A 22,543-nucleotide genomic window follows, 5' to 3' on the forward strand; every position below is an offset into this window, starting at 1 on the left:
GCAGAGCATGCATTTTTCACAGTATCAGACCTACTTAAAAGGACAATGTCCCCATTTTTTACCCGCAAAAGTTCATTTGTCATCTGTGCTATGACTAATCCGTGACTCTCTACAGCATGTGTTTAAATTATTTAAATTTAAAGGTGTAATACATAACATTTTCTCAAGAAAATGTCTAAAAACAACTAGATCTATGTTATATTTTTTGTTAAGATGTGCACTTACATTACCCAAAATGTTTCCAACAATGTTCAAACCCAAAGAAATCTGTAATTCTATCTAAGGTAATAGTGCATTTCACTTGGTTCCCTGTCAATGGCGTCATATCTCCTTTATCCCCTGTAGATGCCCTAAATTCCAAGGGAACACAGGAAACACCAGATGATGCATCAGAGAGTGAGAAGGGAATCATACACTGTCACAGAATTACACTCAATAACAGTTATACACTGTTTTCTCTGCCACACAGAATAATTAAATGCCACATTACAACATGGTGGTTCAACAGAGGATAGAATGGAACGTAAGATGGATCGGTGGTTTGGTGCAGCTTCTGCAGTGATGCGGGTGCTGCGCCGGAATGACATTGTAAAGGGAGAGCTGAGCTGGAAGGCAAAGCTTTTGATTTACTGGTCCATCTATGTCCCAACCCTCACCTATGGTCATGAGCTCTAGTGACAGAAAGAATGGGATCGCAGATACAAGCGGCCAAAATGAGTTTCCTTCACTCTGTGGCTGGACTAAGCCTCAGAGAGAGCTCTGAGTAGAGCCGCTGCTCCTTTGCATCTAAAGGGGTCAGTTGTGCAGACCCAGAATGCGCTGGAGGGATTACATATCTAATCTGGCCTGGGAACGCCTTGGGGTCCCCCAGGAGGAGCTGGAAAGCGTTGCTGGGGAGAGGGACGTCTGGAATACTTTGCTCAGCCTGCTGCCCCTGTGACCCGGTTACGTGGTTGAAAATAGATGGATGGATGGTCCAATAGAGACCTAATTTACTGAAATATTTTAATATCAATCCAGCTTACTGCAATTTTCTACTATGACAAATGAACCAACCAAACCAATGCATGGTTTCCTATACATTAACTGATATTGTGGCAGCCCACCACAATATCAACATTAACTGCCAAACATTTTTTTTTTTTTTTTACGATTTAAATTGAGTAAAATGTTAATTCACTGTAGAGCTGCATGCAGTGCATTCATTCACTCAGCTGCCACCACAAATAGAAACTTTTTTCATTGCATATGGTAACATTACAACATTAAACACGTTCATAATTTTTTTTTTGTTTTGTATGATTCTTCTGACCATGGACAACAGCACTGGGCAACCCCACCACTGAATTCCTTATCTACAGAGTAAAACCAATGCTCCCACACACTGACTTGGGAAAAGTCATTCACACACTCATTTTCTCTATACTCATCTGATGTTCCCCCCTCTTTTGTGGAATATACCAAAAGTCGTTCTTTCGCCCAAATCTAGTTCAGACTGCAGCATCTAGGCTTCTTACTGGTTTTAACAGACAACATCCCACCACCCCAATGCCGGCATCTCTCCACTGGCTCCCTGTTTGTTTTAGAATTGTTTTTAAGATTTTACCGATCACTTTTACAGCTCATCTTGGTCTGGCTCCAAACTACAAAGCAGAAATGTTGACTACAAGCCAGTTGGCAGTTTCAGATCCTCAGGTGGGGCCTTTCCGGTTGTTCCAAATTTGAGGCTTAAATCTAAAGGTGACCATGCTTTTGCCATCAGTGCCCTTCGGCTTTGAAACAACTTGCCTCAGACAATCAGGCATATATAGCGTATATATATATATATATATATATGTATATATATATATATATATATATACACACATAGGCCAAAGTTTGACACACCTTCTCACTGAAGGCTTTATTTTCAAAACTATGAATGAACACATGTGGAGTTTCACTTAACAAAAAATGAATGAAATAACTGAAAACATGTTTTATATTCTAGTTTCTTCAAAATAGCCACCCTTTGCTCTGATTACTGCTTTGCACACTCTTGGCATTCTCTCCATGAGCTTCAAGAGGTAGTCACCTGAAATGGTTTTCCAACAGACTTGAAGGAGTTCCCAGAGGTGTTTAGCACTTGTTGGCCCCTTTGCCTTCACTCTGCGGTCCAGCTCACCCCAAACCATCTGGATTGGGTTCAGGTCCGGTGACTGTGGAGGCCAGGTCATCTGCCGCAGCACTCCATCACTCTCCTTCTTGGTCAAATAGCCCTTACACAGCCTGGAGGTGTGTTTGGGGTCATTGTCCTGTTGAAAAATAAATGATCGTCCAACTAAACGCAAACCGGATGGGATGGCATGTCGCTGCAGGATGCTGTGGTAGCCATGCTGGTTCAGTGTGCCTTCAATTTTGAATAAATCCCCAACAGTGTCACCAGCAAAACACCCCCACACATCACACCTCCTCCTCCATGCTTCACAGTGGGAACCAGGCATGTGGAATCCATCCGTTCACCTTTTCTGCGTCTCACAAAGACACGGCGGTTGGAACCAAAGATCTCAAATTTGGACTCATCAGACCAAAGCACAGATTTCCACTGGTCTAATGTCCATTCCTTGTGTTTCTTGGCCCAAACAAATCTCTTCTGCTTGTTGTCTCTCCTTAGCAGTGGTTTCCTAGCAGCTATTTGACCATGAAGGCCTGATTCGCGCAGTCTCCTCTTAACAGTTGTTCTAGAGATGGGTCTGCTGCTAGAACTCTGTGTGGCATTCATCTGGTCTCTGATCTGAGCTGCTGTTAACTTGCGATTTCTGAGGCTGGTGACTCGGATGAACTTATCCTCAGAAGCAGAGGTGACTCTTGGTCTTCCTTTCCTGGGACGGTCCTCATGTGTGCCAGTTTTGTTGTAGCGCTTGATGGTTTTTGCAACTCCACTTGGGGACACATTTAAAGTTTTTGCAATTTTCCAGACTGACTGACCTTCATTTCTTAAAGTAATGATGGCCACTCGTTTTTCTTTAGTTAGCTGATTGGTTCTTGCCATAATATGAATTTTAACAGTTGTCCAATAGGGCTGTCGGCTGTGTATTAACCTGACTTCTGCACAACACAACTGATGGTCCCAACCCCATTGATAAAGCAAGAAATTCCACTAATTAACCCTGATAAGACACACCTGTGAAGTGGAAACCATTTCAGGTGACTACCTCTTGAAGCTCATGGAGAGAATGCCAAGAGTGTGCAAAGCAGTAATCAGAGCAAAGGGTGGCTATTCTGAAGAAACTAGAATATAAAACATGTTTTCAGTTATTTCACCTTTTTTTGTTAAGTACATAACTCCACATGTGTTCATTCATAGTTTTGGTGCCTTCAGTGAGAATCTACAATGTAAATAGTCATGAAAATAAAGAAAACGCATTGAATGAGAAGGTGTGTCCAAACTTTTGGCCTGTACTGTATATGTGTGTAAGGGATAATGGTGAGCCAATGACGGAGTGGATGGTACCCGCCCGGCCAGGACACTGTAAAACTAAGGCGAGCGCGCCCACAAGGAGGCAGGGATCATTTCATTGGTCAACAGTAAATCTGGCATTCTATTGGTTGGGGGATTTTGACAGGGTTGTTACACAAAAAAATCCAAACGCAGGGCAGAAATCTGAGAGCAGAAATTCCACAAGCGCACAGAAACAGTTTGAGCACGAGGAGAAAAGCCGAAGCTCGAGCAGGGAATCTGCGCGAGCAAATGGTATCTGAGTGCGTGCAGCATGGTATCTGAGTGCAAGCAACATGGTATCTGAGTGCAAGCACACAGTTTGAGCAGAAACAGAGTAGATCCAAGTGCAAGCAGAGGCTATTTGAGTGCGAGGGCAGGGTTTTTGAATGTGAAATCAATAAATAATGCTCTCAAACTGATAGACCACTCTCTTGAATAAAGATAGGGATAAAGCTCCATAACATACCCGTTTGCTTTAGCATATCTGGCACTTCATTTTAGGGTTTCATCTTTGCAAATTTTGAAAGTACTGCAGACATTTTTTTTAGTGGTGGGACTCGATAATTAATCGAATAATTTATGTAATTAATTAATCTCAATTAATCGCATATCAATATTTTACACGAGAAGCAACATTTTTCAATTTAAATGGATTTTGGTATATGACTGAATCAATGAATAGACGCATAAATGAGCTTAAACAACAAGATCGTGTTTATTTTCCTGACAGAGTGTTTACATAAATTGCAACATGAATAATAGGAATATGATTGCATTGTCCACAAGAAACAAACTTAAATTCAAGTTGGCTATATTCAAGATTTTTCAGGACTTTTTGTAAACTTTCTATGTCTTAAATACATTTGTTTTTGTTTATTAAAATAAAAAACAGCACTTTAAAGTACATTCCAGAAAAGTGGATACTGAACATTGCAAAATAGTTAGAATAATATCCTTGGCATAAAATAAACAGACCAACAGTTAAACATTAAGTGCCCTTTCTACCATAAATGGTTTTGAAAAACAACACAGAAACAAAAATGATCCATCAACTGATGACAGCCACTCCTATTCTGCCATTGTCCTGAGCAAAAAATCTTTGCAACATAGGCCTTAACAGTTTGATCAACACCTTAGTGTAACTTAACAGTAACAACAAACCCATTGGCCTGGCATCACAATACTTCTTCTCCTCCTATTTCTCCCTCTCTTTCAGCCAGTTGCTGAGACAAACAAGAATGTTGACATTTTCAGAGCTGAGGGCTGACCTCTTCTTTTCAACTATGTTACTCTTCTCTCACAAGGGACAGATGTGGCAGGGCTAGCCAGATACTTGCGGGCCAGACAGACAGACAGTTGTGGATGGGCCCCTGCATGAGTTGACCACCACTGCAGTGGGCAGTCTGTCTCGCTAATGGTGGGTTCTGCTCTGTAGAGGCCCAAGGCCCTGTTAGGCCCCACATCATCATCTGAATCAGAGTCTGACGCACACAGTAGGACTCTCTTCTTCTTTGCTGGCTCGTCTGTGGGCTCTGGAGTAGCACTTTTGTATTCTGTTTGCAGCAGTGCCTCAAGGCTGGTCCACACCCCTTCTCGCTCTCCTCTGGGTAGACACTTCAAGTCCTTAAAGCGTGGGTCGAGTACTGTAGCCAGCTTGAGCCATTCATGGTTGAGTGTTGCTTGACGATGGGATAGATCCTTTGAAAAGGCAGTCTTGAACCTCACCATGTAGGCTGGGTCCTCATCAGAGACCTCCATGGTGCGGTCCAGGTGGTGGAGAGCAGGTAAGACCACAGAACTTGAGACATAAGTCTCACCTCCAAGGAGCTCAGTCACATTTCTGCAGTGGAAAAGGAAAGGATTATTTGTATTACTGTACAAATTCAATTAAATAAAATGATTTTTTCCTTTTTTAAATCTTAATCTTAACAATAATAGTCAATTCAAAAAGCTTTTAAAAGGAAAAGATGCCAACTAATGATAAATCATATTGATCAAACAGTTCATGGTGTAAGTGGGTTTTTACCTGCATGGTTCGAGGATGGTCACAAGCCTCTGTAGTTTGTCCCACTCCGTTGTAGTCAGCATGGTTAGCTTGTGCTTCTGCTTGCAAAGAGTAGTCTTCACAGCCTCTTGTTTCTACAGGAGACGAGAGATCATATACAGTGTCGAATTCCACCTTGTGGAAACGTCCTGTATAAGTGGCTCTCTTTTTTGCCCAAGTGCTGTTTGCTCCTGGTGTAGTTCCTCTGTATTAGCAGGGCTGTGTTTAAAATGACCCACTATTTTACAACATTTTGCCAGCGTATCATTAAACCCGCTGTCACCAAGGCAAACAGTGATGGCTCTTTAAAAAATGTGAGCAAAATACAGCATATGCACAAATGGGAGCTGTCTAGCTGCAGCGATCATGGTTCAGGCGCTGTCTGTTCCAATTGTGGTCACCTTTTGTTGAACTCTCCAGGCCTCTGCCACATAGAGAAACTGCTCCGCACAGTTTTCAGCATAGTGCCTGGTGGTCATCTTCTGCACAGTTAGGGCAAAAGACTTAAGATGCCATTCCCTGTCAGTGACATCAATAATGTGTGCAGTCACACCAAGGTAATATGTATTGCTTACTGAGGTCCAATGATCCCCAGTCACAGCAACACATTTGGCTTTCTCCAATAAATCAAATTTCGCTTGCTTTTCAGTGTCATAAAGCTGATGAATTTTGTTTGAAATTGTCTTTGGGTCAGACGACGCTACCTGTAGCACCGCTTCTAGCCCCTGATCTTCTACCACCGAGAGTGGTCAACAGTCCACTGCAATCCATTTTGCCAGTGAGTTTGTTAGTTTGTCAGTCGTGACGTGGACTTACTCATTTTGGCTCTGAACCCTGTCATCTTGTCGAGTGTGGATTGGCGACACTGCCTGTTCAAACTAGGAGCGTTGTCTGTGCTAGCTGCAACATGTTTGGCATTGAGGTGGTAGCGGAGGCTGGAAGAGCTCCGGTGATAGGCAAATTCTTTCTTGCACAATTTGCACACAACTGTGCTTTTACCCAGGTTTCCAGCCGGTAGTCTTTTAAAACTAAAATTTCCGCCAAACAAACCCAGCAACCACTTCTCATCAGTTTCGATTTCCATTGTTGTTTCTCGTGTTGTGTCCTGTGCATCAGTATTACGGGTATACCGGGAACTTGTGCAATGAGAAACGTTCTGCGCTGTTTGGAGTGCAAAAATAAATTGAGATTAAATGCGTTATTTTTTTTGTCGTGTTATTTTTTCTGTAATTAATTAAACGTAATTAACGCCATAATTTTTTTCTTTTTTTACATTTTGCAAGCCTGTAAGCATTCTGTAAGCATTCTGTAAGCCTGTCACATGTGATCAACTTGCCCAGTTTCAGTAGTGCTGGACTGCTGGTGATTGGCATTAAATGAAAGCCAGTTGGAGTCACAAAACTTAACCAACTTAAACATTCTCTGAGAATAACTAAAAATAATTAATGTTGATACATAATAAATAATGTTAGATAACTATTTCTAAATTTATGAGATTTCTGGGGTAATGCATTATATATTAAAAAAAAACAACAACTGAGCATTCAAATACTGATTTTGACATTGACTACCCTGGCAATAAATAAAGTTTCGAGGCTCCAAAGCATTCGGGTCAGCCCTAAGGTAACATTACTTGCTGCTTTTTCATTAGAATGAAGCAACATAAGATGAATAAACAAGGCTAAGTGTAATGTGAATAAAACCTGAACACATGTTCCTGGACATGATTTCTGCCTGAATTATGTCAGACAGATTTTCATCAGGAACAGTGGTTGTACAACAATGGAGACAGCAGCTCTCATAATCCCACACTTTACGTCATTAAAGTCTGTCTTTTGTTGTTGTTTTAATTGATAGACGTCTAGTGACATAAATTGCATATCGTGTGTTTAGAGTGTGGCATCACAAGCTTGTCACTGTGTGAAAAATAACCACATCTCAATCCATATCCAGCTAAGTGCCATAGTGTGCAGTATAGCATCTTAAAAGATAGGAAAGCATGTTGGTATGATGCATCTTTAAATGGAAAGAAAAGTGATTTCAAATGGCCTTTTCATCAAAGGACCAAAACACTCTGTTGTCCTTTCAGCTTTCACAGCACAGAGCTCGGATTTTGTCAAGAGCTGCAGCACCTTCGAATTCAAAGTGATGATTTTGCTTAAACTATTTTTCTCCTCAGGGTGGAAAACATCATCTCTTCTCCCTCAATATGTAGAATATCTCTGAGACACAATAGGCTTATGTGAAGGGAAGTGATGTTTGTGGAATATATTTCATCATAGTTTCCAAAACTTTAAAAACATCTTTTGTTCCTACCAATTAACGGCCATCACGGAAGTTGCACTCTACTCCTAGTTGTCAGGAAGTGATACGTATACGCCTGTGAAATACTTTGTGGATTCACCATTTAACTGTCAGACGCGTTTGTAATAGGAAATCAGTTCGTTCTCCACATGAGCAAAATATATAATGATTCAACACAAATATGCAGTATGGATCATATTCTACCCCTTTCCATTTATATCCACACATTTCAGTACTTGACACCTCAGTCTATCTAGATAATTGTTGAGACTTCCTGCTTCCTGTTACGGTTGCTGCTGTGCTTTTATGGTTGAATTCAGATTCTCTGAATCTTAATTAAAACTTCTTCCCTCTTGTGAGAGGAGCACCATGTTTAGCTGCATATTCATCATGCAGTGTATTGTGGTTGATTGATCATATCAAAGTGACTTCCTGCGCGCTCCTCTCCAGAACTTCCTGATTGCTAATACAGCTCGTAGAGTGATGCAAATGCTGGAGCACAGATGAGTTTGTCTTTGTTGCCTCGCAGCTGCTTCCTCTGCTCTGCAAGGAAGACTTTAGGTTAAGATACTGTACGCTTTTGGTACTTTTAGCATATTGCTGTTCACTTTTTAGCCTTAGGAGATACTGCTGTACAACTAAAATATCTGTGGAGAAATTAAACATTTTATTTTTATTTCAGATTGATTGTTAAGCTGCTCCAGGCAGTATTTTAAAATAATATACTTGTATTATCAGTGTAAATCATACAGTGGAGCTGTGCTGAGTGTTTTTCTTTTCATCCAAACAAAATTCACATGTCAAATATGAACATTTCTCCACCCATAAAAAGTGACAAATTAAAGAAGGAAGTGATAAAAATTCAAATAGTCTCTTAAACAGCAGTATTCACACCCCCAACCACAGACCTTTTCTCCTCTACCATCTCTTTATCTCTGCTTCTCTGTATCTTTTGATCACAGCTCAGTCATTCTGATAAACAGTATTTTGTGTGGACCTCATTATCATCGGAAAACATGAGCGTAACATGCTTAAGACCATGTCTAGGTGACTGACAGGTCGCAAGAAAAGCACCCCCCAAAAGTCCCATCATCCACCCTAGTATGCAGCTGTAAATCTTAGCCACCTGCACATGTGGGTGTTGGCATTGTGACTGACATCTCCAATTAGGTCCAAGTGTTGTGTTTTAGCTCATTTGCAAGGTATCAACAATCTGTTGGGTCGCCTTTTGTATGCTGCTGACAGTTTCAACAAAAGGGCCAATAATCTCAAATTTATGGTAATTTTGGTAATTAGAACAATAACTGTGTCTTTCTTTTTTCTTCCATTATATACTATCCACTAGGAATGGGCACAAGTACTTGAGTACTCGATTTAGATTTCAGTATTCAACACAGCGGGCAAGGCACTCTTTGACCTTGCAGGGCTACTGGAGGGGTCATGGGAGTTTACCCATCCAGCCTACATGTGCTTTGTGTACTTGGAGAAGGCTTACAACTGCTTCCCAAGGGGAGTCTTGTGGGGTGTACTGCAGGAAAACTGGTTACCGGGGTTGCTGCTACCAGCCATCCAGTCCTTGTATAACCAAAGTGAGAGCTGTGTCCACGGACTTGGCACAAAGTCAAACACGTTCTCAGTGGGTGTTGGCCTCCGCCAGGGCTGTGCCTTGTCTCCGATTCTGTCTGTGATATTCATTGACAAGATCACGAGGCGCAGCCGGGGTGAGGGCGGGGCTGGTTTGGTGACCTCAGAATTGCATCTCTGCTTTTTACAGATGATGTTCTGTTGGCTTCACCACACCATGACCTCCAGCATGCACTGGGGCAGTTTGCAGCCAAGTGTTAAGCGTTTGAGATGAGAGTCAGCATCTCAAAGTCTGAGGCCATGATTCTCTGGGGGAAAACGGTGGATTGTCCCCTCTGGGTTGGGAAAGAGTTACTGCTCCCACACAAGGGAGCCCAGGTATCTCTGGGTCTCGTTCACAAGTGAGGGTAGAATGGAGCATAAGATGGATCGGTGGTTTGGCGCGGCATCTGCAATGATGTGGGTGCTGTGCTGGACCGTTGTGGTGATGAGAGAGCTGAGCCGGAAGGCAAAGCTTTCAATTAACTGGTCCATCTACATCCCAAACCTCACCTATGATCATGAGCTCTGGGTAATGACCAAAAGAATGACATCAAAGATACAAGTGGCCAAAATAAGTTCCCTCTATCTCTAAGGCTGGGTTCAGCCTTAGAGATAGGTTGAGGAGCTTGCACATCCAGAGGGAGCTTGGAGTAGAGCTGCTGCTCCTTCACATCAAAAGGGGTCAATTGAGGTGGTACAGGCATCTGATCAGGATGATTCCTGGGCATCTCCCGTTAGAGGTGTTCCAGGTGCGTCCCACTGGCAGAAGGCCCCTGGGCAGATCCAAAACATGCTGGAGAAATTACATATCTTGTCTGGCCTGGGAACGCCTTGGGATCCCCTTGGAGGAGGTGGAAAGGTGCTGGGAAGTGGGACATCTGGAATACTACTCAGTCTGCTGCCCCTAAGGATGGATGGATGGATGGATGGATGGATATTCAACATATAAAGTAACATCCATCCATTTTTATCCACTTGTCCAAGGCCAAGTCGCAGGGCAGGCAGGCTGAGCAAGGTTCTACAGGCATCACTCTGCCCAGCAAGGCTTTCCAACTCCTCCTCACCTCTACTACACACATTTGCTTGGAAGTTTATTTTGACCCTATTCTTATGCAGGCTTGTTTTGTTTGTTTGTTTTTTTTGGTTTTTGCAAGTAGAAGTAGAATTGCATGTGAGTACACGAGTATGGAAATTACTTCAACTATCTGTCCCTACTATCCAGTCAGCTAAGCCACTAAGAGTTTGGTGATGCAGCATCCTAAAATTTAACCTGAGTGTCTCTGACAAAGTTTATTTCTTTCACCATTTGTCAAATGAAGCTAAAATAAAAGTTGCACTCATGTTAAGCCATCTCTAAATCTAAATATAATATATAATCTAAATAAAAAAATCATGCCAGCTGATATATATCAAGGCTTTCTGCAATATTAATGCAGTGACGCTATTTTGGGTGGAAACGGGGTGAATGAATCAGCAGGCTTGTGCCTGGCAGGACTCCAAAATGTTGGGATTAATTGCTGCAGTGTGGGTGATTCAGCACCTGCAGGTAACTCATCTACAGTTTTAGCACGCACCTGTATTGTTCAAGTATTTGCTTTGAGGCACAAAATACCGTGTTAACCTGGTTTCATGTGTGCTACAATGATGAGGAACTTACTGATTTGGTTCCACCATTTCTGCTTGTATCAACATTTTTCAGAGTAGGATATGAGGAAGTGGTGTAACAGAGAAAAGAGCTGGTGATCACAAATTTGCTGGTTTAGATCTTTGTTCTGGCTTTGAAATTTTTGACTACTGTATTACTTTTTAACAGTATGAATATAAAGCAGCAAAAATGTCTCCAATCAGTATCTGTTTTCTTTTTTAGTGGAACATGATGACTAAAGTTTGAGCATGTTGTGCTCAAATGCAAGCACTGCAACCAACAACTTGCCCACTGAAACGCAACTATCTTTCAGCCAGGCTCTAATCCAAGATAAGCCCACCTCCACAAATCCCATCAGGACACATTCTGACAGATCTATTAAGGCCCCACTCCAGCCAGTGCTACTTCCTGTTTTTCCGTTAATGCCCTTTTCTCAAACAGAGAATGGGGTTTTGGTTACTAGTCAGATGATATCCATTATGGCCATCAAATTGCCCTTCTTGCATACATGTCAAGGTCAACACTGTTAGCAAGGATATGGATAGCATGGATATTAGCATGGAAAGTGATAACGGTAACTCTAACATACATGTAAGTTATGAGGTTGAGAATTTTTCTTCACCTCCTTTGCCCGAAGGAAATATGAATGAATAGGAATCTAACATTAGCTGGAATTAAGTTACTGCTGAATGATGACCTCGAGACAGAGATAGGCAAAAACACATCAAAATGTATTTTGATACAAAATACCTCTCAAATAAATGTATCAAAATAAAATACAAAATACTGGTGCCAGAAAATGTATCCAAATAAAATACATGTATTTTGTATTTTCAAATACAAATAGTATTTTCTTTTTTCTTTTTAGCAGCGACCTGCAGCTCTATAGGTCACTCTGTCGGTCGGTCGATCGGCCGGTCCACAAAGCTTTTTGTGAATAACTCAAAAAGTCCTGGACCAAAAATTAGTGCTGCACGATTAATCTAATCGCAATCGCATTGTCAGGCTGTGCGATTACATAACCGCATAAAAGGCTGCGATTTGCGATTTAATGTAGGCTAAATAAATGTTAACGTGTGTGCCTGTGAACGTGGCTGCCTCTCCTGTAGTGTGTGGAGTTTGTTGACATCACGCCCACAAGCTATCCTGGTGCGTGCAGCCGGCGTGCAGCAGTGACCAACACAGGCGCTGAAGAAGAGCATGAGCACGACCATGAACAGCCTGAGTTAGTGGCGAAAAAAACGTCTGTTACATGGTAATACTTTGGATTCAGGTACGGCGATGTTGAACAGAAAGACGTGCTGTGTAAGTGTAAAAGTTAAAGTCGCCACGTCCCGCAGCAACACGACCAATCTATATCAGCACTTGAGACGGGACGTGGCGACTTCAACTGTTAAAATTTTACACAGCACGTCTTTCAGGTACAGCGACGTTGAACAGAAAGACATGCTGTGTAAAAGTTTAAAAGCTAAAGTCGCCACGTCCCGCGGCAACACGACCAATCTATATCAACACTTGAGACAACATAGCACAGGGAAAAGTAGGAAGAGTGCACGCGAGAGAAAGCCGAGCCGTGTAACGTTCAAGACAAAGAGACAACTGAAAGCCGCCAGAGCCTCATAAAACAACATCCAAGTTACGCAAACATTTCTAAGTGTCACAGGGAAATCATGGACTCCATAAAAATGAAAAATTGAGCAATTTTGCTCGGTTTCGGCCCACTTGACATGCTGCTGTGTTGTGCTATAGCGTGCTGGAATTTGTCATTTACGTGACAACGCCTGAATGCAACACAGGCTCGCTCTGCTGTGTGTGTACAGTTCCGTGCTGCGCTGCTGTGTGAGCAGCGTGTTTGACTGTGCTCAGTCTGTTGATGGTCATTGACACACTGTCTGTCCATAACAATAACTATGTCAGGTCAGTGCCCCCCTAATATAATGTAGGGGAAACACTGAATCAAGCAAGAAGACTCATGATACCATTTATGTGTTATATTGTAATTATATTGTAATCACAATCGCAAATCGCGATATTGTCCACCATAATCGCAATCGCACATTTTTATCAAATCGTGCAGCACTACCAAAAATGCTCAAAATGTGCATACTGCAACTAGAGACCATGAGTAACTATACCAAAAAGAATGCCCACGATTCGTCCATAGGTGGCGCTAAACTAACCGATTCAAATCTTTTTGTGAATAACTCAAAAAGTGCTTGACCAAAAATGCTCAAAATTGATACGCTGCAATTAGAGACCACAAGTAACTATGCCAGAAAGAACAATCATGATTCATCCATTAATGGCGTGATAGTAGCAAATTTGGTCACAGCTATTGCAAATTTGTGCTTGTTTTCTCACAATTTGGTATGACAATCTGTTGGACTTGGAAGACATGAGCAACAAGGTAGTCTACTGGTAGTGTGGGTCCATCCACATGAGCAGCATGCCTGGCAAGTCTAGTCTAGCTGTGCTGTGAACTGTCCACCAACGGTCTAGCTAAACAGCAGCAAGATACTGTGGCTACTGTAGCTAGTTAACTTGTTTGCTGTCTAACTTGGAGCCTTTGGAGCCCTGTGTTCAACTTTTTTTCAAATGAAAAAGAGAAAAAAAAAAGCTAGGGACATGTAGGCTACCCTAACATATTATTTATTGATTCAGATTTAGATTCAGACAACTTTATTGATCCCACGTGACACAACAACATACAGTTTCCTATATTATGCACAATCCAGTAAAACAGACCACTAGGTCATTGAAGGGCACATTGAATGGCCCAAGTTTAAAAAGACATACATACATATATATATATATATATATATATATATATATATATATATATATAATTATAAGTACAAAATATTGTTACATCCAATATTATAAGAGTGTGTAGCCTATTATTTTTGTTTTTTGATTTGTGGAGAAAGTATTTTGAGTATTTTAAATACAAAATTACTCCACTCAAAAGTATTTTGTTACAAATTATATTTGCTTTTTATTGGCCTTATCAAATACAAATTACAAAATACTCAAATGTAATTGAAATACGTATTTTAAATACAAGTAATAGAAATACCGCCCATCCCTGCCTCTAGACTTAACTATTTAACTGACAGTTGATATGAGCAACTAGTTTTTTTTTGCTAGTTTCCATAACGAAAGCAAATGAAATACCTTAATTTTAAATCAGTAATTCCTGTCAATTAATAGTTATCTTTGAAAAATAAGTTAACCATACTGTGTATCCGCTACTTTGTATCAAACAGAGCTCCCACTCTGGGGTTTTGATTGCCCTGTCTGCATTTATTTTGCCAGTACCAGCTTTATCCCTTACATAGCCTACTGTAGTCTCTAGAGATGTTCAACAGGATCTATAGGAAATTCAGAGCATTTGAGTTATCTGGGTACAGTTCTCAACATGGAGTCAGCTGAGCTGGTGGCTAGCAGCAAACAGAGTTAACTCAAACATTGCTTAACAAAGGCAACAACGCTGACAGAGCTAACGGTATTGGGGCGACCTTCAGCTTTGCTAGTAGAGCATGCATCCTTTGCAGCGGTTTAATTCCAACACTCTCCAGCTGTAATATAATAAAGGCAACAAAACTCCAAAGAATGATCCTTTATAAACGAAAGAAAGAACTAACGGCGTTAACCGAAGTGTGCCCGATGGTTCCACGATGCAGACATCCTGGTATTAGCAGTAACAGCGCTATGAGCACAGTGCAAAGAGCTACCAGTGGGTTAGCCTGTGAGATACACACAACCCTCTTTATTTAACACTGAGCACAAAATAAATTGTCAAACACTGTGGCTAATGAACATTGTCAGAAAATGAAAATTGTAATATATAAATGCCAAAATACACTGGAGGGGGGCTTTAAGCAGAAATGACTACAACCAGACATACGCACTGTATGTATACTGTAAAAAAGAAATGTATTTAAACATGTCTTTTGAAAGTCATAGTACATGTTTGACCTTTCAAACAAGATATTTTCAGATGCCCAAACTTCCTTACTTCATGCACTTTTGGTGGTCCAAGCAAAACAGGCAGTGCAACCAAATCTTCATGGTAAGTAACAATCACATAGATTGTTTTCACCAAAATTGCACTGCACTGTTTGATACTTACTAACGCACCCACATCCCTGCCCCTCCTTCCACAAAGCTCATAGGGCGACACCAAAACACCCAACAGGAACTGGTAAGAAAATAACCTGGGTGCAGTGGATGAAAATGCCACTTTAGCAGCACAAAAGCCCCAACATCCTCTGCGCAATGTCATAAAAATAGAGCCCTCGGTGAGATGTTTTGAGACAGGATAAATAAAAGTCAGAGCTAGAGATGGCAAGTTGGAGGAAAAAAAATAAGAAGGAAGGCACCTTTTTCATTCACCTACAGAATCAGTAGAAATCACGAATGCCTTGGAGCAAATGTTTGCCTCATGCTGATCACATTTGCTGAATTCAAACAAGATAATTTAGAAAGGAAAATTTGTCTTGGACATTCACTACAGCTGGGATTCATTGCAGGAAAGTGCCTGTACAGTACATTCTGTATTCAAGAAATGCACTTCTGTGGTACACACATTACAGGATGGAAAGCAGAAACAGAGGTTCCTGTTCCCCTACCTTCCAATTCAGCCTCGGCTTTGTCGTCACTGTTTCAATCCTGTGTAATCCTTGCACTGGGTCACTCACCGCAGGCCACTCAATCACTCCTTCACCAGCCGTGTTCTCCATGACAAATAGATGTGTTTCTGCCAACCTCTTCTTAAACAAATGAATGTGTTTTCTACAGTACACCACGAGACCAGACCTGTTTCTTTCTGCTGAACCAAGCAAACCACCTCACTGTTTGTCACTTCGGAGGCCTACTGTATATCTCACTCCTCTGGCGATAGGTATTTTTCAGGAAGACAGATTGATACATCGGTTGCCTATTCTCTGCCTGCTGCACTACAAATAACCTGCTTCTATCTTTACATAGTCTGCTGTGTGCACTTGTTTTAGAGAATAAACCACATATAAGCACTGTTTCTGATATATTTCTTATCTTGCTATTGTATTTCCCCAGTATTACACAGACAGAAAAACACCAGATTTTCATGACAAAAACACGCTTCTGTTATTGATGGTCACATATAAGCCAGAGGAGAACAAAAGAGGCTGCAATGGTTTAAATCTTTCATAGCCATACTCTCCAAAACATCACCTTATACATGTGAATGCATAATCTTCCCAGCAAGCCCTGACTCCATAATGACAAAATAGGCTGTTTGTCAACACACTCAAAAATGACGTACATGAGCGTTTTGCCCCTCTGGTTACACACTTAGCAGCACAAAGATACTCCTGGAGTTTTTCTACTTCAGGCAACTACAACTACTTTATTAAGGTAAGATCATATTCATGGGAGACCTGATTTGATGGTTGGTACAGGAGAGCACATCCTCCAGTGGACGTTAAGGCAATGATACACCCAGTGGACGGTCAGCCGTAAGTCAATGTTGGGCCATTGGTGAGCGTCCACTGCCATCGTTGCTGTGGTGTGTCCTGCACTGTTGGCCCTCATCAGCACTGGTCTAATTTCTTTCTGCCAATTCAGTTTATTGAATCTGCATCAGAGACGGTGGAGCCCATCTGTGAATAAAATTACCTTGATTGGCAGTTCAGCTCAGCGCACGAGAAGAGAAAAGGAAGTGAGGAAAGAAAACAAACAGCTGATGCCCAGAGGGGGTGAGACCAAAACAAACTTGTTATATTAAGTAAGATTATTATTTCTTTAGCAATTGAGCTCCTTAGCAGAAATGTTTCATGCCAGTTTGTGTTACTGTTCAGTGAAGCACAGTAAATATGATCTATTCTTCTTCTCAACACTTCATTGTGTTGTTAATGCGCTAACTGACTAACTAGCATGAAATGGTCTTCTGGTTTCCCTTTTTGAATGACTATTACAGATGACCGCTGTCTTCTATTATCGAGTTATTTCCTATCACGAAGCACAGAACATACATGCTGGTTGGCTGTCGGTTGAAGTCTTTGTGGTGTGTTTATGTACAACTTTTTGGCAGAGACACAGGCAATGTCAGGCGACGCAGCAGGGCGCTTTTGTTGCTGCTAGTTCTCTAAAGTCAGTTTGGTATGTCTGGGCCTTTAGACTGAACATTATGCTAATTTAAGAGGTATGCTTACAGAGTTGAAAGACTGTGGTTTAACATTTTAGAATAATACTTATTTTGCTCTCTAGCTGAGAGTTAGAAGATGAGATCAACACACTCTTGTGTGTATGCTTAAATTAAGCTGTAACCGCCAGTTGACTTAGCGTACAACACAGACAGGAAACAGGGTAAAACAGCTAGCCTGGCTCTGTCTAAAAGGTAACCCCTAGCTCACCAGGTAGAGTGTGCACCCCATTTAAGCTGAGTCCTTTGCAGTAGCCCATGTTTGATTTCAGCTGCAGCCCTTTGCTGCCTGTCATTCCCATTCTCTCACCCCCCTTTCTTCTCATACTCAAGCTGTTCTGTAATAAAGGCAGACAGCCATTAAAAATAATCTTTAAAAAAAAAAAAAAAAAACCTTTCGAGACTCTTCGTGGTGGTTTAAAATAACACTTTTCCCCCCAAATCATTATTTGTATATCAATTACTCACCATCTGTTCTTTGAAGTCAGGAAGACAAACTTTGTTTTTCTTGCATGCCTCCAGAGTGAACCGAGAATCCAACAATGGAGAAAGTTCTTAATAAAGTGAAGTCATAGAGAATCACATTTGACAGCAAAACTATATCAAACTCTCACACAACTCGTTCAGTATAGCCTAAGTCTCATTTATCCATACGTATGCCCAACACTTCACAAACGTGCATTTTTCCTAAAACTTTGCTTTTTAAAATACTTCCACATAAACAGTCTCAGGCACAGCTGTTTTAGAGAAAAAGTGTGTAAATACTGAGCATATGACTGGATAAATGAGTCTTAGATTATACCATGCAAGTTGAGAGTCTGTAAAGATGTTTTGATGTAGTTTTTGTTGTTAATCACAGCCCCCCTTCAATCATTCATAAATAATGTTTGGCTTTTTTGGATTCTTCGTCCACCATGGAGGCACACCAGAAAAACAAAGTATTCCTGCCATATTTAACATTAACTCAGAGTGACTAATTGACTGGAGATGATCATTGTGGGGGTGAAGTATTCTATGAAGAATTGCTTTCTACTCTGCCACTGAATTCTTAACAAAGGTCATTTTGAGCAATTTAAATAAATGCCCAGAGCTGTAATTTCTCTGGTGAGGACAGTCTTGATCTTTCTTTTTATTTATAAATGTGCTTTTAGATTATTTTTCTATATATATTCCTAACTACAGCCAAATATATAGTAAGTAGAATTAAAATATGACATTGTTTATTATGTGTGAGTAAACCATGAAAGGGGAGGACACTATCTCCTAGCTAGCTCTAACTTAAGTAGAAAGCTGTGTGTAAAGTTTTTTCTGTATGTTTTATTCTGTTTTCCCACAGCGCCTGGATTATCAAAGATTCCTCCTCAAAGCTATGAAAAATGCCATGGTGGAATTTGTGAATTAGAATGCATCATTGCTTTTTCATGCGTCAAACAGACCTTGAAATTGTATTTCCAGTGGGAGATGTTATTGATAATATAGAGACTTTGATTGTGTTTAGGTGGGAGAGGAGACCAGCTTAATGTAGTAAAAACAATCTCCATCATTGTGTCCTCTCAAGCTGTTCCTAAAAGGCCCATCTGTGTTGCAGCACTACAAAGGTGTCACCAGTTTATTCTCGTAGAGAGGCGGATATTTTTATCTGTGAGATTTGTAAAGAGATGCAGTTTCAGTCTGTGCAGATCCCAAGACAAAAACATTACTAGATATAGTATGAGGCATTCACACAGATCTAATGAAGTGTTTGCTATTGTTTCTGCTAAAGCTTCATACGGTACACGTGTTGTGTTTAGGTTGAAAATCTACAATGAAACAAAACTACAATGAATGAATGAAAGAATAATCAATATGTGACATCAATGCATGTGGCTTCTATTTAATCCCTAATATCCAATCCCTAGCTCTGCCGTAATTGAATAAGGCTTTAAGCAATGCTAGCAGCATGGCCCAAGGGATGATAATGGCAGGCAGTCAGTCCATTGAACTACTGAATTACTATTGACTATTGAATGAAGTCCAGTAAAATTTTGTACAGACATCCATGGTCACCTGAGGATAAATAATGTCGACATGAGTGATCCCCTGAATTTTCCTGTAGTGACACCATAAGGTTGACATTTTTGATATTTGGTAAAATGTCTTTAACTACTGAATGGGCAAGCTGGCCGGCAAGTCCACAGTTAGCTTACTATCTAGCAGTATCAGTTTACCAACCCTGCTAGGAGTCACTATCTCACCAAGCTCCCAGGCCAGCGACTACCACTTGTCATGCAACCTCTGTAGTTGAAAACTGAAGCCAAAATCTGCAGTTCCAGGAATGACCACATGAGACTGGCTCCAAACAGAATTCTGGAATATTAACGGCCACATTAGGGGTCAAAATAAGAGTCTTCCGTGAACCCCAATTGGAAAACACTAAATCTTTTTTTTGGAACACTAAATAGTATGATTCTATGGCTACCTGAATTCACCGAAGGCCAAAAATCCAAGATGGTGATGGCCAAAATGCCAAACACAAGGATTCAAAACAGAAATCCAAACCAATGGCTGACATCACAGTGGGTACGTCCACTATATTTATTCAGTCAATGATTGTGACGGCTGCTTTGGCACAATATATCCATCAAACCGTTTTTCTGCATGTTGTACCTTGACTCTACACAGAAATGCTTGTCTTCAGCAACAAAATAGAATGTTGATAAACAGGATACGGGATTATGGTGTGACACATTTTTCTAATAAATGATAACACGTTGGAGACTGCTTCTATTCCTTTTTCTGGGAGTCAGCACACACCATCTGCATATAGCTGCCATCCTGCCACCGCTATAAAGAAAGACAAATAAGAACAACATCAAAGGCATTATTGTGTGAATGCCCTGATGTACGAGTGATTACAGAGGAGTTACAGGCACTCCTGTGATTGCATTGGGGAAGAGACAGTCAGTAGTTGAAGGGAAAACATGCTGATCACACAATTGTTGCCAGTTATACCTATGTTTGCCAATTATCTAAAGTCAAAATTTAATTATCCAGTGATGTGAAATCAGCAGAAAAATGGCCAACAACAATGGACAAACCATCAAAATGAAATGAAACCAAGCACAGCAGACAAACTTTAAGTATATGGGCACAATTATTAAAGTGTTTTCATTGTAGCAAATATTAGGGACAAGCTAATCTTTACTCCCTGTATTTTAAAGCTCCATGGCACTCCAGTTGTCACGTTTTAATAGAAACCTCTTAAAGTCAAAAGCATCAGGGCAGGTGATAAATTGAGGTGTCAAAGAGCCCAGCATTACCAGGACTAGGTGAGTGTTTTGTTGATGGCTGGCAGCTTCAAGTAAAATAGCCATCGTTTAATAAATGACTTGTTCTCTCTTTTTTTTTTCTTTTTTTTTTTTTTTACTGGCAGTAATCTGTCTGGCTCTTGGCGTCTTCCTCTCCATCGGATAATGAGGTGCCTCCAACCTCGCCCAGAGGCTTTTTTTGTAGCTGCTCTGCCAAATTTGCACTTCTGAACAACTTTTAATTATACTCTCTGGTATGAAAATACACCAGTGGTTGTCTAACAGCATTGGCAGGGGCGAGTGACAGTTAACAATAATAGCTTTGGTCCTCATTTCTTCATTTATTCCTTTAAGGTATGTCATTGTTAAAAGATGCATGTTTTCCATTTCTAAACCAGTAGATGCTTGAGTTTTTAGCCGGTAATAGCACTCTCATTTCCAAAATATTGGCTTGTTATTAACTGAACATTAGTGGAGTCGATGATAAATAGCATATCAATAGATAAAGAATGACTGATGATAGTCATTAAAGGTCCATGACAAGGCTTTGTCATTAGGAGATTTCTCTTATTGATTTTAGAGAGGTCACTGAATGTTAATTATGCCAAAGAAAAACTGATGATTAAATCATACCACCCAGCATAATAAAATTTGAATTGCATGTCACTGAGATTAAATGCAATGCAGCAACTGGTGGAGAACACCCAGTGTCAAGGCTCAGAGTCTATAGAAATTAATGATATGGATAACCTTTAATGTTCATGAAGATATTGCAATGTGAAATAGGTTTCCTATGCCCTTAATTATGTTTCCCCTCAGCCCACACCTAAAAAATTATCATCTCAGAGCCGTCATTAGCAACTCAGCTGCCTCTGAGTCACATGTGTGTTGTTGTTGGGAGTGCACTGCACATATGGTGCATTATAGACACTTGAGTGTGAACAGTGCCTTCATAAACCCATGGATCATAAAACTTAAGATTCCCCTTAAAATGTGGCTGTGATTTAATTAAGACGAAAAACCGCAGTCCGCTTCAGTACAAAAGAGCATTGCTGCTGACTCCAGCCATTCCAGACAGTTTTACCACACTTGCCGTTTGTTGTTAAAGTCTGTAATTGTTTTTAACATTCGGGGGGAATGGTAGGCTGAGTGGGTGTTGTTGAGCAACAGTAGCAGGAACAGGGCACAAGGCTTTTGGAGCCGCTTCAGTTACAACTCGAGGCATTTCACCTTATTTGCAGTTTTCTTGGCAAGGAAACACTTGCACAAATTAGCATACCATTACCACTGTGGACTGCATTATATATCCAGCCGATTGTCCTGGTTTACCGGAGGCTGATAATAAAACTGTATCTTCTGAAATAACTTAGTGGTGTGGGCGTGATTGTGCTCTGAATAATGAAACAGAAAAGAAATATACATAGCTATTTTAATTTGATCGTTAATCAATGAGGGAGGTTAATAGGAGCTTCAGGAGCTATACAGCACAACAGAGGGACAAGATGACAGGTTTTCAAAAATATTGTTTTGCAAAGAAAGTGCAATGCAGTCTTATTTTCTACAATAATCAAAATAACTGTAAAGCATTATTTTAGTGTTAAACAAAATACAACACATCCCCCAGTGTCCCTGTCAACTCCTCTAAATTTGTGCCAAATTTGGGCTAAGTTTGTGCTCTTACGTCTATTTTGTTAGTGTTTGTGGTGCTTTTTGTGGTTGGTGTTGGACAGAGGTGGTGTGTGGCTGCGAGTCACTCATCAGGACGAGGATATCAACTCTCCTGACTGTAAACTCTCCGTCTACTGACTTCTGCAAGCTAGCCATGACAAGGCTTTCAAATGTAAACATCAGTAAACATGGAGGAAAAGATGGAGAAGAATGGGCACCAGCTGAACTAGCATCCTGTTAGCCATTTTTATAGGTATTTGATGATAAACTGGACAACCTCCATGCCCTCATCAGTTCCCAACAC

The 22,543-nt window shown here is 40.7% G+C and overlaps 1 protein-coding gene across 2 annotated transcripts in view; it reads right to left on the reverse strand.

Moving 5' to 3' along the window:
- Positions 1–4,295: 4,295 nt before the first annotated feature.
- The window catches only part of LOC125881761 (uncharacterized), a 54,553-nt gene continuing 36,305 nt past the window's right edge, over positions 4,296–22,543 (reverse strand). For both annotated transcript variants that reach the window (XM_049565073.1, XM_049565072.1), the window contains 2 exons: positions 5,508–5,620; positions 4,296–5,321 (listed from right to left, as the gene is read on the reverse strand). In XM_049565073.1, the coding sequence (XP_049421030.1) occupies positions 4,763–5,321; positions 5,508–5,620 (672 nt within the window). In that variant the 3' untranslated portion in view covers positions 4,296–4,762. The remainder of the gene's footprint in view (positions 5,322–5,507; positions 5,621–22,543) is intronic.

Source organism: Epinephelus fuscoguttatus, linkage group LG21, assembly GCF_011397635.1.
Source record: "Epinephelus fuscoguttatus linkage group LG21, E.fuscoguttatus.final_Chr_v1".
Taxonomy (NCBI): Eukaryota; Metazoa; Chordata; class Actinopteri; order Perciformes; family Serranidae; genus Epinephelus; species Epinephelus fuscoguttatus.